Here is a 15537-nt window from a genome sequence, read left to right on the forward strand (position 1 = left end):
TCTTTTCATGGATTTGAGCCAATGGGGAGTCACCAGGAAATTAATAGGTTGTAGGTCATCCAGCCGAAAGGTGGGTGGTCAGGGAGTTCGAGGGGGTGGGGGATTTAGGATTATATGGCTTTTTGTTTTAATTGTCGTGATGTTTGTGAATTATGTATTGTCAAGGATCACAATGAGTTTAATGGCAGCTACGAAGGAGTTTCTTTTTTCATTAAAACTGACACTGAAGAAAGACTCGAGTTTTCTACTTCAGAAAGCAGTAGAAATAAGAAACACGGGGACTGGGCTCAACATACTCCTTCACTTTTTCAGATGTACTAGAATTTGGATCCAGAAACAGAAGACACCGTCGCTACAAGAAACACATTTCTTAACTTCAAAGTGTGTCATTATAAATGGGGTGGGAGAAAACATTACCTCCGCGCCTATAATCTGGGCATCTGGGGGGGGGGTGGTAGTAATCATTGGTGCATTTAAGTAAACCTCCAGGGATTAACCTGCGCCACTAGGATATAATTAAATAGATAATCACAGACAACAGATAACTTTACTTAACGATTACTGTCCAAACGCTGGTTCATGACAAACCCTGGCAAAATTCTCTCTGGAATTAATGCACAGCCAGTTTCTTGGCTGGAATAAGTGCATGGTGAACAATGGCTATGGAAGTGGGTTTCTGTGTTATGTTAGAGCCATGGTTTAATGGAACTTCCTAAAGGTCAGCCACACAGAAGGCAACTTCCCAATGCAGAAGCTCTGAAGTACATTCCAATGGGCCCTCGGAAGCTGTTCTCTATGAGACCATTGCACTGAGGCTGTTCTTTGGCAGAAGGAATTCTCACAGACTTTCGGAGACATGGATATTGACAATATTTTTGGATCATACCCAGTTGGTATACCCATACTTCAGCGATGAAGTGACAGGAATGGATCAGTAAATTAGTTCAGTGAGTGTCTGGGGAAAGCCCAACGCTTAGCGATGTGGAACCCTGAAGGGGGTGTATCGAGGATCCCCAGAGCCTGTCACCCTCGCCTAACCTCATCACTAAGCCCAACTGAATTCCCCCCCCCCCCCCCAAGTGGAGGCATTAGAAGAGACTAACTATGTAAACTTGTTATGGCTTGCACAGAAGAGTAGGTTACAACTTGACCTTGTCTGTGGGTTAAACAGCGGACATGATCTCGCCCAGAACAGAACGTAAAGGAGGCAGGGTGTAGATGGCGGAATTCCATGCAGCAATGTGGAGAAGGAAAGGAGGAACTATGGTGGAATCAGGCTGCCATCGTGACAAGGCCGCCTGATTCTAAGATGGCAGCTTCCCCATTTATCGTCTCCGGGGTCTTCCTTTGTTTTAACAAAGTAAATTCCTTTGAGGTCATTCACTTAGTTACAATTACTTCAAATTGTGTAGATGTATTTAAGATTTAAGGGGCTGAAGGGGGGTTAGGGAAGTTGGAGTATGGGGTGGTAGTGAAGGGGGAAAGGGCGAGCATGGGGGCCCACCATTTAAACAAATAAAATTGGAAATGAAAAGGTCAAGTAATTGCAACTAAGTAAATTACCATGCAGTAATTAACTTCAATTATATGATAAGTAATTTAGAACGCGCCTGTACCCAAGTGTTTCTAGGCGCGACAAGGAAGGGGGAGAGAAAGGGAGGACAAAACAAACGATCTTACTAGGCCCTTGTCATTCAGATCGTGCAAGAGCGGGAGGGAGAAGAGAAGTGCCAGGAGGAGGCAAAGGGAGAGTGCAATAAGCAAAGCCCAAGGGAGTGCTGCCACGGTGGCCGGTCCGAAGTAAGTGCAAGGAGGCAGGAGATTGTAGGATTGCAGATACAGTCCCTACTGAGCGCTGGCCCGGAGTTAGTGCAAGGGGCTACTGCTTGTGAAGGAGCATGGTCCCCATAAGGTTCAGAGGGAGGCCAAGTTACCAGTTAGTACAGCAGACAAGAACATCAGCAGGAGCGAGAGAGAGAGAAAGCAGAAGCGGAAATGACGGTCTTGAGTTGCTTCTGTAACCTGCGGTAGTGCCGCTCAAGTTTGGGAGAGGCAGGGAGGCTGCCCAAGAGCGAGGCACCAGACGAGGAGAGTGATCTACCCCCCACTCTCTGCCTGGAGAAGCGTCTGACCCTCAGAGAGTTGGCAGTGGATGAGCGGAGGGCTCGAGAAGGAAAGTGCCTAGGAAGAGAGAGTTGGATGCAGTGTGGTCCCCGACAAAAAAGCTTTGTGGACAATGCAGAGGGTCTTGAACTTGATCCTTGCAGCCACCGCGAGCCAGTGGAGAGATTTCAGGGCTGGAGCGATACAGACCCTGGGCTTGAGGCCAAGGACAAGTCTTGCAGTCCTGTTCTGGATTAGTTGCAGAGGGCGAAGAGTAGAAGCAGGCAGATTTAGAAAACGGATGTTGCAGTAGTCCAGCCTAGAGAGAGAACCAGGGCTCTGGAGACCGTGAGCTTCTGTGGGAAAGTGAGAAAAGGAAGAATACCTCTGAGGAGGTGCAGCTGTTAGTGGGACTTCTAAGAGATGTCCATTATGTGAGGAGAGAAGGAAAGAGTAGAGTTGAAGATGGCACCAAGGTTTTTTGCCTCGCAGGAAGGCGCTGTTATGGGGCACAAGGAGAGGGGCCAGAGTGAAAGAGGGAGTAGAGGTCCCACTGAGAAGGATCTCAGTCTTACTGGCGTTCACGCAGAGATCGTTAGAGGCAAACCATTCCTGAATCACGGATAGCCGATCAGGAATGAGCGAGAGAGGAGAGGAGGCTGAGGGAAGCCTGAAGGAGAGCCGAGTGTCATCAGCATAACACTGAAAATTAGAAGAGAAGATAGAGATGAGATGGCACAGAGCTACCAAGTAAAGGTGAAGAGCCAGGTTGAGATGTTAGGGCCCTGGGGAACACACAGTGTGGAGAGAGAGGTGGTGGAGAGAAAGGACCCCATTTGGACCTGGGAGGGTCAATCAGAGATGAAGGAGGTCAACCAGGCTAGGGCCTGATTCGTGATGACCAGGTTTTCACTGAGACGATTGATCAGGATGGCGTGGTTCACCGTGTCGAAAGCAGAAGAAAGATCAAGGAGGATGAGGACAGAATGAAGGCTAGAGTCGAGATTTCAGAGCAGACCTTCACAGGTGTTCAGGAGAGGAGTTTTCATGCTTCTGGCTGCTCTAAAGCCAGACTGATGGTCATGGAGACAACCAACAGATTTGTATGGAGAGTAAGCTGGGAGATGGCTAGCTTTTCCAGGAGTTTGCCAAGGAAAGGAGGGATCGGCAGAAGGCTTCTTCAGCAGGGGGTGCACAATGGGGTACACAAGGGAGGGCTTTAGGGGGAGTGGAAAGTTCCAGTGGCAAAAGAGTGAATGCTGAAATTCGCCAAGACTGGAGCAAGGGTGTTGATGTGGTTCTTGATGGTTCTGGAGGAGCAGGGGAGCACCTGCTTGCACGATACTTTCATAGATTGGACTTGTCGAGAAACATAGTCAGGAGTGAACACAGGGAAAGAGGATAGGCTAACGGAGGAGGAGAGGGAGAGGCAGCCAGAGAGGGGCCGAGAGAGGTAGATGGAGTGGAAAATTTTAGTGGTAAAGTGAAAAGCCAGTGCGTGCAGAGTGCCTGTAAAGAAACAGGAAAGATGGAGACTGCAGCAGGAATGGCCAGCTCCTTGCAGATTTTGAAGAGTTGAGCCATGTTGTTAGAGACCGCAGAGACGTGGGTTTGGATGTCAGCTCTCTTCTTGGACAGGACAGAGTCTGTATTGCCTTTGGAGCAGGTGACAGGCCAGTTTTCCAGAGAATGCCCTTGATGCCCTCCACTTCCTCTCTGCACTTGCGTTTAAGGGTGGCGAGGTTGGAGTCCTATCAAGAGTTGCACTTGGTGGTGGCCTTCAAATGGATCCCCATGATAGGGGCAAGGACATCAAGAGTGTTCGTGATAGAGAGACAGAGATTACAGAGGGCTGGGTCAGAGTGTAAATCAGCTGCAGGTGTAGTAGGAGGCTAGGAAGTAGCAGTGAAAGCCTCCACTGACACACCCTTCATGGCCCGGATGGCCAAGAAGGTGGGTGGCAGTGCTGGGGTTGGCTTCACCTGGGGGACAGAGAGTGTCGGGGGAGAGAAGAAAGTGGTTGGTCCAAGGGAGAGGAGCGGTGAGACGGTTTGAGAGAGGGGATGTCAGAGGCGATGAGAACATCCAGAGTGCGCCCGGCGGAGTGTATCGGGCCAGAGGATAGAATAGAAAGAGAGAGTCACAGAGATTGCGAAAGAGCTCTGCATTGGGGTTAGAAGCATCCAGATGGATGTTGAGGTCTCCAAGGAGGAGAGGTCGAGGCAAGGAGAGAGGAGGAGAAGCAGGCCCACTCCGAGAGGAAGAGGGCAACCTGGCCAGGTGGCCTGTAAATGGTGAACACAGTTAGAGAGGCCAGGAGGGAGAGAGAGCCTGCAGACCAGGCATTCAAAGCAGGAGTAGGCCTGAATAGGGATGACAGAAGCAGCCATCCAACCCGGAAAGATCAGAGCTACTCCACTTCCAGGACGTTTGGTTCTGGGTTCGGAGAGGATCTTGTTACCATCGGGGAGGCAAGTGTCAACATTTGTGACCAAGCTGGTGAGACTGAGGAAATCCAGATCAAGTCCTTCTTCATTGTAATAACACAGAACTGTCTCAGGCTACTGTGTCGCGAGAAGGGATTGAATTCCATTTGACAGACAAGGCCATGGAGAGACATCCGCCGACTGTGAACCTATCCAGTTAACTCACCAACAATGGGGCCCAGGTCTGTCAAATTAAACCCTAAGTGGCCAAATACCTTTTGGATCCCGCATATAACAAGGGTATGGGAGGGGACCTACTAGAGGTGAGGGAGTTGGGATGGGGTGGAGAATAAGGAGCTGTGTGTAGAGTGTTGAAGAAGGCTGATGTTGAGGAAGGAAGGAGGAGTATTAGGGAAAGGATGAGTTTGAGGAAGGAGGGATAATCGAGAAGGAAGGCAAGAGTCTCGGGAAAATGACTGAGTTGGAAGAAAGGGACATCCAGGAGGGGAGGGGAAAGGAGCCCAAGAGAAGCAGGAGGGAGAGTGGAGGAGGAAAACTGGAACAAGATAAGGTTGGAAGAGAGGAGTCAAGAAGATGTGAGAGAGGAATTGGGAGGACAGAGCCAAAGAGAGGATGATCGAGACAGAGGAGGGTCAGAAAAGAGGACAGAAGGGTCTCCGGTAGAAATCCATCATTGGCCACATCGGCACAACAAATAGAATGGTTGAAGATGCAGGGGGAAAACTAAGTGGCGTCCGAGCTGGGGTGAGGCCATGGTGCAAGTGCTAGAGAAGAGGAGTGCAGTGTTAACTGGGGCCTGGAGAAAAGTAGGAGCAGAAGCTAAATGCTGCAGAGAATGGCAGGGAGTGATAGAAAGAAGATGATAGAGCCAATCTGGGGACCATAATTCGGATTCTGCTGGATCTGGGAAGTCCATCAAGGAATTAAATGATACCTGCTCTTCTGAAAGAGTTAGTAGGGCTTGCCGAAACCCAGCCCACAGCCAAAAAGTCTTCCTCAAACCAGGAGCCAGACCAGAAGGATTCGGAAACCAGGAGCCAGATTCAAAGGACTTGCAAACCAGGAGCCAGACTAGGACTCACAAACTAGGAGCCAGACCAGAAGGACTTGCAAACCAGGAGCCAGAACAGAAGGACTCGCAAACCAGAAGGACTCGCTGAAACCAGGAGCCAGACCAGAAGGGCTCACTGAAACCAGGCATCAGACCAGAAGGACTCACTGAAACCAGGAGCCAACAGGACACACTGAAACTGTGAGCCAGAAGGACTTGCTGAAACCCATGAGCTAGAAGACCTCATTGAAATACTAAGCAAGGGGGTTGGGCCCAATTAAATTTTAGAGGATGATGGCTCACTAATATTCAACTAGAACTAATTGAAACCCCTAAGGAAGTGGGGGCACGCAATCCAACTTGGATGATCAGGACTCAATAATATTAGAGCCAGCAGGGTACTTTGAGGATCATTAACTGGTTGTGAGCTCTGGAATGACTGAAGCAGACGCCTGGCTTCATTTAGATAAAATTTCTCTTGGCCGTGGTTAAGATCAGGGCTGCAGCCAAGGTTTACTCCGGACAGATAGGGAAGATGTCAACTGTCATCTAAAAGCACAGGTGGACCAACATTTACAATCGACTTTTATGGAAGTGGTCCCAGACTCTGGGAACCGGGGAGAACTGTGAGTAACTGTGTGGCTCATTCATGGCACCTCTAACCCTGTATACAAACTGCTTCAGAGTAAATAAGTTGGACTCAGGACCACACCACAGTCCATCTGTAGACCAGGGTTTCTGTTGAAAGTTCCCCTTGCCCACTCTGTACCCTCCGAGCCTCACACGATGGACAACTTTCTTTATTTTGGTGCAACCTCAACCCTTGCTCCATTACTTCTCTTTCTACTAAATGAAAATCACATTTGCTGGAACCAATTGTGGTCTTGGGCCATTTGTTAATCCCACGGCCCGCGGCACCTCACGCTCCATTGTGATGTATTATTCTCCCTGCTCAGGCGCACATTAGATACACTTCTTGACAACTATTCCAGGAATTCAGGTGAGCGACAGTTGACACCAAACTCATTTTTTGAAATTCACTCTTTGTAAAAATCTAACAGTTAGGAGATTTAGCAAAGGATACTTTCTCTGAATATATATGTGGGTGCCATTAGAATTAGGCTTCAATCCTAAGTAGAACTCAATAACTGAACAAAAAAGGGAAGAAAGACTGCTCTTTTGTGGGTGTAGAAAGAGCTTATGAAAGTGGCTCCAATAAGATCCGAAATCAAATGTGCTTCAGCAATTTTAAGGTAATAAAATACTTTTAGTTAACCACTAGAACACAAAGTGCAGGGCACAGCAACATGAACACAGTATCAGAAGAGACTTCAGTGGTAACAAAATATTTATGAGTTGGAATTCAAGAAGCCTGCCTTTGAAAAGAGATAGTTGTTAAGATCAGATCATTTTCATATAGTCTACTTACTACTGTAGCTATTGATGTTTTATAGACCGTGAAATGTAAGGCACCATCCTGCTATAGCAGGCCTGCTTTATGCCAACATTAGCCATTCCATTCTGGAGACGCCAGTCCAGACCTGGTTTTATCTTTGCCTTCTGGGACTTGTAGACCTGGATTTTCCCATTATGAACCCAGGTCTACAAGTTGCAGAAGGCAATGTTCTCCTCCCTATCCCACACACCGCATCTCCAAAAATCCCAATCTGCGAACCCTATGCTCAACCTCCTCCATCTCACTTACTACACCTAGATTCACCAGAGAGCGATCAGGAGGCTCCTGCTTCACTTTCATCGCTCCCACATTATGGAACGCGCTCCCGCCCGCAACCAGAAACGCACCATCCTACCTTGCATTGCGCAAACAAGTCAAAATCTCACTTTCTAGCAAGTATGCATGATAACCTCTGCAACCACTGTGAACCTAAACTCTCTACTGTACTGTAACTATGCATCTAATTTAGCCCTGCGATACCTCGGGGTCCTGGGCGCGTATAACAAATGAAATAAATATAGTTAAAACGAGGACTGGACTAGTGCTCCCAGAATGGAATGGATAATGTTGGCATGTACGTGCATTGCAGCATGTGACAGCAGTGGTAAAAGTGTGCCACTAGTAATAATGCCCCGTCTCCATGCCCTACTGGGTGGTAATGACCGGCAGCCAGCATTAAAGGCCCTCGCTCGAATCAGTGGCCTGCATTAAAGGCCCTTGCCCGAGCCAGCGGCTTGAATTAAAGGCCCTTGCCCGAGCCAGTGGCCTGCATTAAAGGCCCTTGCCCGAGCCAGTGGCCTGCATTAAAGGCCCTTGCCCGAGCCAGCGGCCTGCATTAAAGGCCCTTGCCCGAGCCAGCGGCCTGCATTAAAGGCCCTTGCTGCACTCGGGCGTATTAACTATCCAGAACAGCCCTCTCAGTGCAGCAGTGTCAATTCATTTAGGACTCTTCAATGCATTATGTAGCAAAGGGGTGAGAATGTTGGCATAGTATTACAGCACCGGGTCATGTGGCATGAAGGGGCACATACAAAAGGTGGCATTATTAGTTTTAAAAATAAAGGAATGCAGCTACAGTTCACTCAGTTGGCTTCATATATATGATATGACAGGTTATTTATTACGCACTTAATACCCAGAGCTTTCTAAGCGCGGATCCGGGGATCGAACCTGTGTTGCTCCACGTCGTCTTGCTTCCAAGGCGAGCACATTGCCCCGGAGCTATCCTCCCCAGACCCAAATACGCCATAACACCTAATAGGGAGATCTAGCCTTGGATTACAAGGTGGGGTCCAACTCATATGAAGCTGGGGGGCCTTGATCACAAATGTGGTCCGCCTGTGCAAACGACACACTGATATTTGCCAGTTGGGGCACAACGGTATTCTAGAAGGTGTCTTCTATAGCACTGAATGTGTGCCCACTAACCTGGTGCGTGCCACTGTAGTGGCGACGCTCACCACTATTTTGAACTGGCCCACTTCAAAGTTCTTTAAGGTGGCCTCCATGCATGCCATGCCCGCGGGGACAGAATAGGGGCAGGTGCCCCACTGGCAGCTATGCCAGTCTACTGAGACTCTACTGGGTGCTTCGGGGACAGAATTGGGGCAGGTGCCCCACTGGCAGCTATGCCAGTCTACTGAGACTCTCCTGGGTGCTTCGGGGACAGAATTGGGGCAGGTGCCCCACTGGCAGCTATGCCAGTCTACCGAGACTCTCCTGGGTGCTGCAGGTGAACTTGGGAGTATGAGTGGCGTTTTCTACTCGAATGGGACTTAAAGCCCCCCAGGTGTGGTTGGTGGAACCTGTCTGCGCTGCATGATGGGTGCTCACGGGTATGGCACAGGTCCCTGGCCACCCTATTCATGACTGTATAGAATGGTCCCCAATCATCAAACACTCACACATCAGGGCCCCTCTCTGGGCCACAATAAACATTACAGTACAGAAAAAGTACACTCTCCAAAAATATATTACAGTTAAAATAGAGGTTTGCAGAACTGCCATTCAAGTAAGAAATGTACCAAGTGTTACAGTCTCTTCCTGCCCAGCCAGCAATGTTACTATACGCCCACCCCCCCCCCCCCCGCCGACCCTCCGCCCCTCCTGCAAGGCTTAAAATAAAAGGGTTAAGAACTTTCATTATAGAAAGTGCATATGCCAGAGGAATCTATGCAGGTTCGTGCTTTACCCTTCTAGTCTTAGTCCAAAGTTCTCCATAAACAAGAGGCATAAGGCCAAACTCTTCCTGACGTTTGTCCATATTCACCATTACAGAAGACAGTCAGCAGGCATAAGAAGTCGTGTTCCATCATTCCTGTGTAAACATTAGGCTCAGCGGCCAGCAATCACATGTTATGCCTTCAGCATCCAGCTCCGGCCCTCACCAGCTCTACATATAGCTTTTAATGCTTTCATTACCTTCCCTTGCACTTTTGCACACTGATCAGCACTGCACTCCACAGTGACAGGAAGGGAAAGAAAGAGTGCTAGAGTGAGACAAAGCGAGAAAGAGAACGAGAGTGAGACAGACAGTGAGAAAGACAGTGAGAAAGAGAGAGTGAAAGAGCAAAGCGCGCAAGAGAGTGAGAGTGAAAGCGCGCAAGAGAGAGTGAAAGCGCGCAAGAGAGTGAGAGTGAAAGCGCGCAAGAGTGTGAGAGTGAAAGCGCGCGAGAGTGTGAGAGGGAAAGCGCGCGAGAGTGTGAGAGGGAAAGCGCGCGAGAGTGTGAGAGCAAGAGAGTGTGAGAGCAAAAGCGCGCGAGAGTGTGAGCGCGCAAGGGCGAAAGCGCGCGAGTGTGAGCGCGCAAGGGCGAAAGCGCGCGAGAGTGAAAGCGCACGACGGTGTGAGAGTGAAAGCTTGCGAGTGTGACAGCACGACAAAGGGTCAGAGCACGAGAGGGGCAGAGCTCGAGATTGGGGCAGAGTGCGAGAGAGTGGCAGAGTGCGAGAGAGACAAAGTGAGAAAATTGGATGGAAAGGAGAAAGGCAGAACGAGCACTAGGGGAGTGCAAGGGACACCTACCGTGGGAAGTAAAAAGATCAAGTGATGAAGTACATCCACTAAAACGCACAATGGCCCAATATGGGACATGAATGACAACCAAATATGCAGGAACGGGTCAGAAGCCAGTTCCCAGGAATCCATTGCCAAACAATTGCCTCCCTCTAACTCACGTCCTGTTCACTCCCCTAAGCAAACAATCCCGACCTCACTTCCGTCTGTGACAAGTGCAATCGGGGTCTGTTTAGATGTGGGGTCTCCGTGCTCCAAGAGGCCATTGCCCGGCCGCCCTCCCCCGTGTTTATATTTAGTATGCACAGGCCTACGAGCTTCGACAAAGCTGTCGGACCACATTCATCCCAACAGTGCCCCATAGTTTACATAAGATCACCAAAGACTTCTGGGGTTTGCAGTGGTCTCCGTGCGTACCTTTGGTGGGTCCCTTCCGGTTCTGGCTCGCGTGCTGCTCCTCCGAGACGTTCAGCCGCCGGACCACGTCGGCGAGCGCGGACTTGAGCAGCTGGATCTCGTCCTCCTGCATCTGGACGCGCTGCTCCAGCGACGCGATGCGGTCCGTCATCTCCATGCCGCTGGTGGCCGAGGCGCTGTCATCTGCCACCAAGGGAAAGTAGGCAGTGTTATTACACCCATCACCCGAGCATCCTGCAAGCATGCACACAAGACCCACTCGGGTCTAAAGGCCCGCAAATGTCACGAAGCAAGGGTCCGTGCCCAGCAGGGGCATGGCGGAGGATGCGAGGGCTGTGGGGTGGAGGGGAGAGCGGGCAGGAGAAGACGACAACCCCGACAGCCAAACAAAAGAAGCCCCTGGATCCCAGTAGGCCAGTCCACCCCTCCAAGACCCTCCGAATTAGCACGCGCCCTGGATATCCAGGTGAAACCAAGCCACGTTATTAAGGACTTGGTTATTTCTAGCGCCATCGTTCTCAGGGGAATCCAGCATTGCCATGGCCCCACAAGCATATCCGCAGAGCAGAGCATATCATGCATGCATGGGTATGGTGCCTCCCCCACCCCACCCCCACCACACCTCCCACCCGCAGGTTGAATCATAATGGCTTTTAAGTCACCTCCTACTTCCTGTACCCTTGGGAAAAGCCAGCACGAGGGGGTGTTAAATCCAATTGCACAAAGAGCGTGATAGTGTGAGTGGGAGAGATTGGAGGTGGCTGGGAGTGTGGGTAGATGTTGGTGTCAAGCGGTGTGGTGTGGGTGGTTGCACACTGAAGGTGGACGCATGTGTGTTTCGGCATGTAGGGGGGTTGGTTGCATGTGCACGGAAGTGAGATGCATAACAGCCACTTCCTCTGGCCACAAGCCACACAAAGCCATCCATACTGGGATGGGCAAGCAGGGTCAGGCTGGCCCATCGGGCAAGGCCTGAAGGGGCGTCCACCCCAGCAGACCTGCGTGGGCTGGTGCTGGCCAGTCTGCTAGTCTATTTTACCCTGCAGCTGGCAGTGCTGACCACATTGTCCTTGAACAAATGCGTTTCCTAAAATAAACAAAGTTGTCACTGCTATTGAAACCTTTGGGCACACTTATCTAGGGCACTGAGGCCAACAGCTCTGGTTTGTCCCAGTTTCGTAATATTTAAGTGAAAACATTGGTTAAAATCCATTTCTTTTTAACTTTATAACCAGGGACGTCATTTCACCAAAATTCCAGGGGTAGGGGAAGTGACATCACACGACCCTTGACCTCTGATGACATCACAATAAGTGATGTCATCTGACCCCACCCCAAAGTGACATCACAGGAAGCGATGGAACACGACCTTTGAACCCTTGACAAAACAGGAAATGGCATCACATAGTATACTTAGAAACAATGCTAAGAAAAATATGGTTATGATATCACTGTAAAGTCATATACATTTTATACAAGAATGGATCACCTTAGGCATCGTTAATAAAAGCGCGTATAGGCCCATATTACCAAATCACTGTGAATACAAGCAGACGCCCAAGGCCAAATGATGATGTGTTATTATATGGCACTTACGCTTAAGTTCTTCATATAAAACAAATATACATACAACATCACCCAACCTGTGTTGGTACTCATTTATCATCCTCAGCAGGATGAAAAGCTGACTTGAACTTGCCTGGAGTCGAACCTGCAACCGGCAGATACATTGCAGCGGCAAGCGCTCAGCCCACTGAGCTATCTTACCGACTATAGATGTCAGAGAACCAGCCACTCCAGAAACAAAGAGCAACATGCTGCTGGCCCCAGCCCAGGAGCATCAATTAAAAAAAAAAAGACAAAAAAGTGACATTTGTTTTGTACTTAAAAAAAAAAAATGTTTAGGGGTAGCAAGAGAGATCTCACGAGTCGCAAGTGCGACCCCTAAATGACGTCCCTGCCTATAACACCATGATCTTTCCAGGATGCATATTACAGCAATACTTTACAGAAATTTGTTTTTTACACTGACTGACTGACACCTTCCTTTTAATGGAAATACACCAAAAGGCCGAATGTAAAAAAACGTATGCCAAATTTGACCGAATTTAGGCTGTATGAAAATCTCGTATAGCCTAAAAATTCAAACCAATATGCCATAAAAACCCATTATAGCGAACAAGGGGAACCAGTTTTGCATAGTTGTCCCCCACTCACCTTGTTCATTATAATGGGAACTGGGTTGCATGGGCGTCCCGTGAATACAGGAATAAAGTTTTAAAAAAAGAGGGAAAAAAAAAGGAAAGGACCCTGCAGCGCCGGTTCCCAAGCACATACGTTGAGGGAACCAGTGTCACAGGAGTCCAGAACTCGGCTGCAATCAATGAGGTGTGCCGCCAAAAAGTACATAAGCGGAGACGGAAGGCGGAGTGTATTTCTAGACATTGTGTTGCTTGACCGTAACGGTCCGGTTAGCTACGGTCATATGAACCGTTCACTTTTCGGTTACGGTCAAACAAACCAAATTCCCTTTTAAAAACGTCTTTTCATTGTGCATGTTTTTAATAGTCCAACATCATCACCAAATAAAGATTATTTGGCAAATGATTTGCATGAAAAACTACAACATATCGCCCATCATTCTCACATTACAATATATCATTAAACAGTAAAGAGCTTCAATAATAATATAACAAAATAAAACAGTTGGCATTTTTAGGTGGGGGTCAGTCCCAACACTAGGCAGATCTAACAAGGGAACCAACAGTGACTGGCCCCAGGGATGCCATGTCTCCCCAGCCCTGGTCTCCCTGCAAAGGAAATGACGCGCAGGAAGCAGAGCCATTCTTTAGCATTCTGCAAATGTATCAAGATGGACTTGCATAACGCATTGAGAACGTATGGATATTTAGTGCAAGTTGAGGAAACTGATGGGCTAGATGAGAGACCAGGGGTCCGCAACCTTTGGCTGTCCACCTGGTTTGGACTACAACTCCCATCAATCCTAGGCAGCATAGTCAATGGGGTGGAATCATGGGACTCATAGTCCAAAACAACTGGAGAGCCAAAGGTCACAGACCTTGTGCCCTATTCAGAACAAGCATTGATATCTTTCATAAAGAGGACCTCTCGGTGGTGACATTTTTTCCTCATGGAGATTTTAAGCTGGGGGTCTGTGTCCAGGCACAAGGTTCTGTGGTTCAAAGTCTCCGCTAAAATTCTTGACTGGCGCGGCACCCGTTCACCTGACGGAAAAGACATTTTCTTTATGTGTCTAGCAAATATGGCAATCTATTCACCTGTAGGTCTAAAGATCCTTAAACATATTAGGGGAAGGGTTGTCAGAGGACCCTACCTGTGATGTTCTAACATTGGCCTGGTATTGGACAAGCAAATGCATTCTTTGAGTTGTAGTGTCAATAGTTTGCTAGTTATAATGGTGTGTTCTTATTTTAGCTCGAATTTGTTTGCTTGAATTTCCCGCACAAAATACAGTTGGTGAGTTGCTGTTAGGCAATATTGGTGGTGGTGAGGTGGTGTGTACGGGGGGGGGCACCCCCCCCTACAGTAAAGTATGTGAGCAAAATTTAAAAGCACAAACATTCTACCGAAAGAAAAACACAAATTGAGCAACAGACCAATAACTTTTGTAAGAAAGCTGCAACAAGATGGCCCTTTAATACAGAATCAATCATCTTGTAGGCCAAACTGGGAATTAATTATGTGGAGTTGGTTTATATTTCCAATTAAGTCATTATCTCTCAAAAGACCACTTTAAAAAGACACTGGCCGGCACTTTGAGTGCAAAGTTTGATGGTGAGGCTTGATTAGAGCGAGTTCAAAGAGTTCCGAGGAGGAGAGGTTTTGGGCTGAGAGGGGCAGGAACTGGGTGGGAATGGCCATAGGGATTAACATGGCCATGGACAGTCAATGGGTGGGCAATTAACCAAATACCACCTACAAGCTGTGTGTCCCTCCTCATATGCCATTACTTCAGATCAATAGTTTTGGCTTATAGGTGGCCCTTTAGCGCCACCTAATAGCCAAAACTAAAATATGTATTTGACGGAATGTGTTTTGGTCAATACTGCACTGAATTCTAAAGCACATCCCCCAATTACGGGTAATTACATCAGAGGACATACGGATTGTGGCCTTCCCATGTGAGAAAGAGTTTGACAGAGTCTTATTGCATAAGACATCTTCATCCCTTTTAGCTCTTCTGCTTAACACAGCAGACGAGCTAAGGGCTCTTGGCTTCGGCACAAAGGAAACTGACGGAGCTAACTTTCGGGGCCCGGCTAGCCCACCGAAGTCCGCCACACCCACCGAAAGTATACACAAAGTTCTACCGGATATGGCCATGGACAACTCCTTAAAGCCAACTAGAGATACTCCATTTGATCTTTGAGACCCGGAAGCCCTGAAAATCACCATCAACAGTGTCACAGGAAGAAGCTTACAGGACCCTACAGATCCAAAGAAAAATAAAGCAGTCACCCAGACCTTGAATACCAAAATCTCAAATGAGGAGTCATGGAGTTGGCTGGTGGGAGCTCTCACAGAACCCACAAGAACACTTAGAATGAGAGAGCACTAACGGGGGACGAATTCTGAATAAGCTCCTGGAATACTAGATGATATAGTCACCTGATGAGAACAATTGACACTAGACTGAACAACTTGGATATCCTGTGTATCCAGGAAACCTGGTTGAGGGAAACCCCCCTCTTGGATGGGTCTACTGGTTATTTGAACGTTGCCAAAAAGGGTGTCAAGGGCAGACCTAGCTCAGGGTTGCTCACCATGATTAAAAATCATTCCATGGGCCGGGTTATAAAATGCATCCACCCTAATTCTCTAATTCAAATACTGATAATCAAAATGGTGGACTCTATGGCCGAGAATGAGGGAATTGTAACCTTGTTCAACCCGTACTGGAACCCACAGGCAAAGGAGTCCAACACATTTACCCAAGAAGTAACAAAGTGGATTGATAAATTCAGAGCGGAATTCACTGAACCCCTGGATTATACTATGTGGGGACCTA

At 48.3% G+C, this 15537-nt stretch overlaps 1 protein-coding gene across 9 annotated transcripts in view; it reads right to left on the reverse strand.

Annotated features, from left to right (window-relative positions):
• The window catches only part of EML1 (EMAP like 1), an 821887-nt gene that overhangs the window by 308650 nt on the left and 497700 nt on the right, over nucleotides 1–15537 (reverse strand). For all 9 annotated transcript variants that reach the window (XM_069637821.1, XM_069637826.1, XM_069637819.1 and 6 more), the window contains exon 2: nucleotides 10488–10670. In XM_069637821.1, the coding sequence (XP_069493922.1) occupies nucleotides 10488–10670 (183 nt within the window). The remainder of the gene's footprint in view (nucleotides 1–10487; nucleotides 10671–15537) is intronic.

Source organism: Ambystoma mexicanum, chromosome 14 (assembly GCF_040938575.1).
Source record: "Ambystoma mexicanum isolate Mex_15411 chromosome 14, UKY_AmexF1_1, whole genome shotgun sequence".
NCBI classification, from domain to species: Eukaryota; Metazoa; Chordata; class Amphibia; order Caudata; family Ambystomatidae; genus Ambystoma; species Ambystoma mexicanum.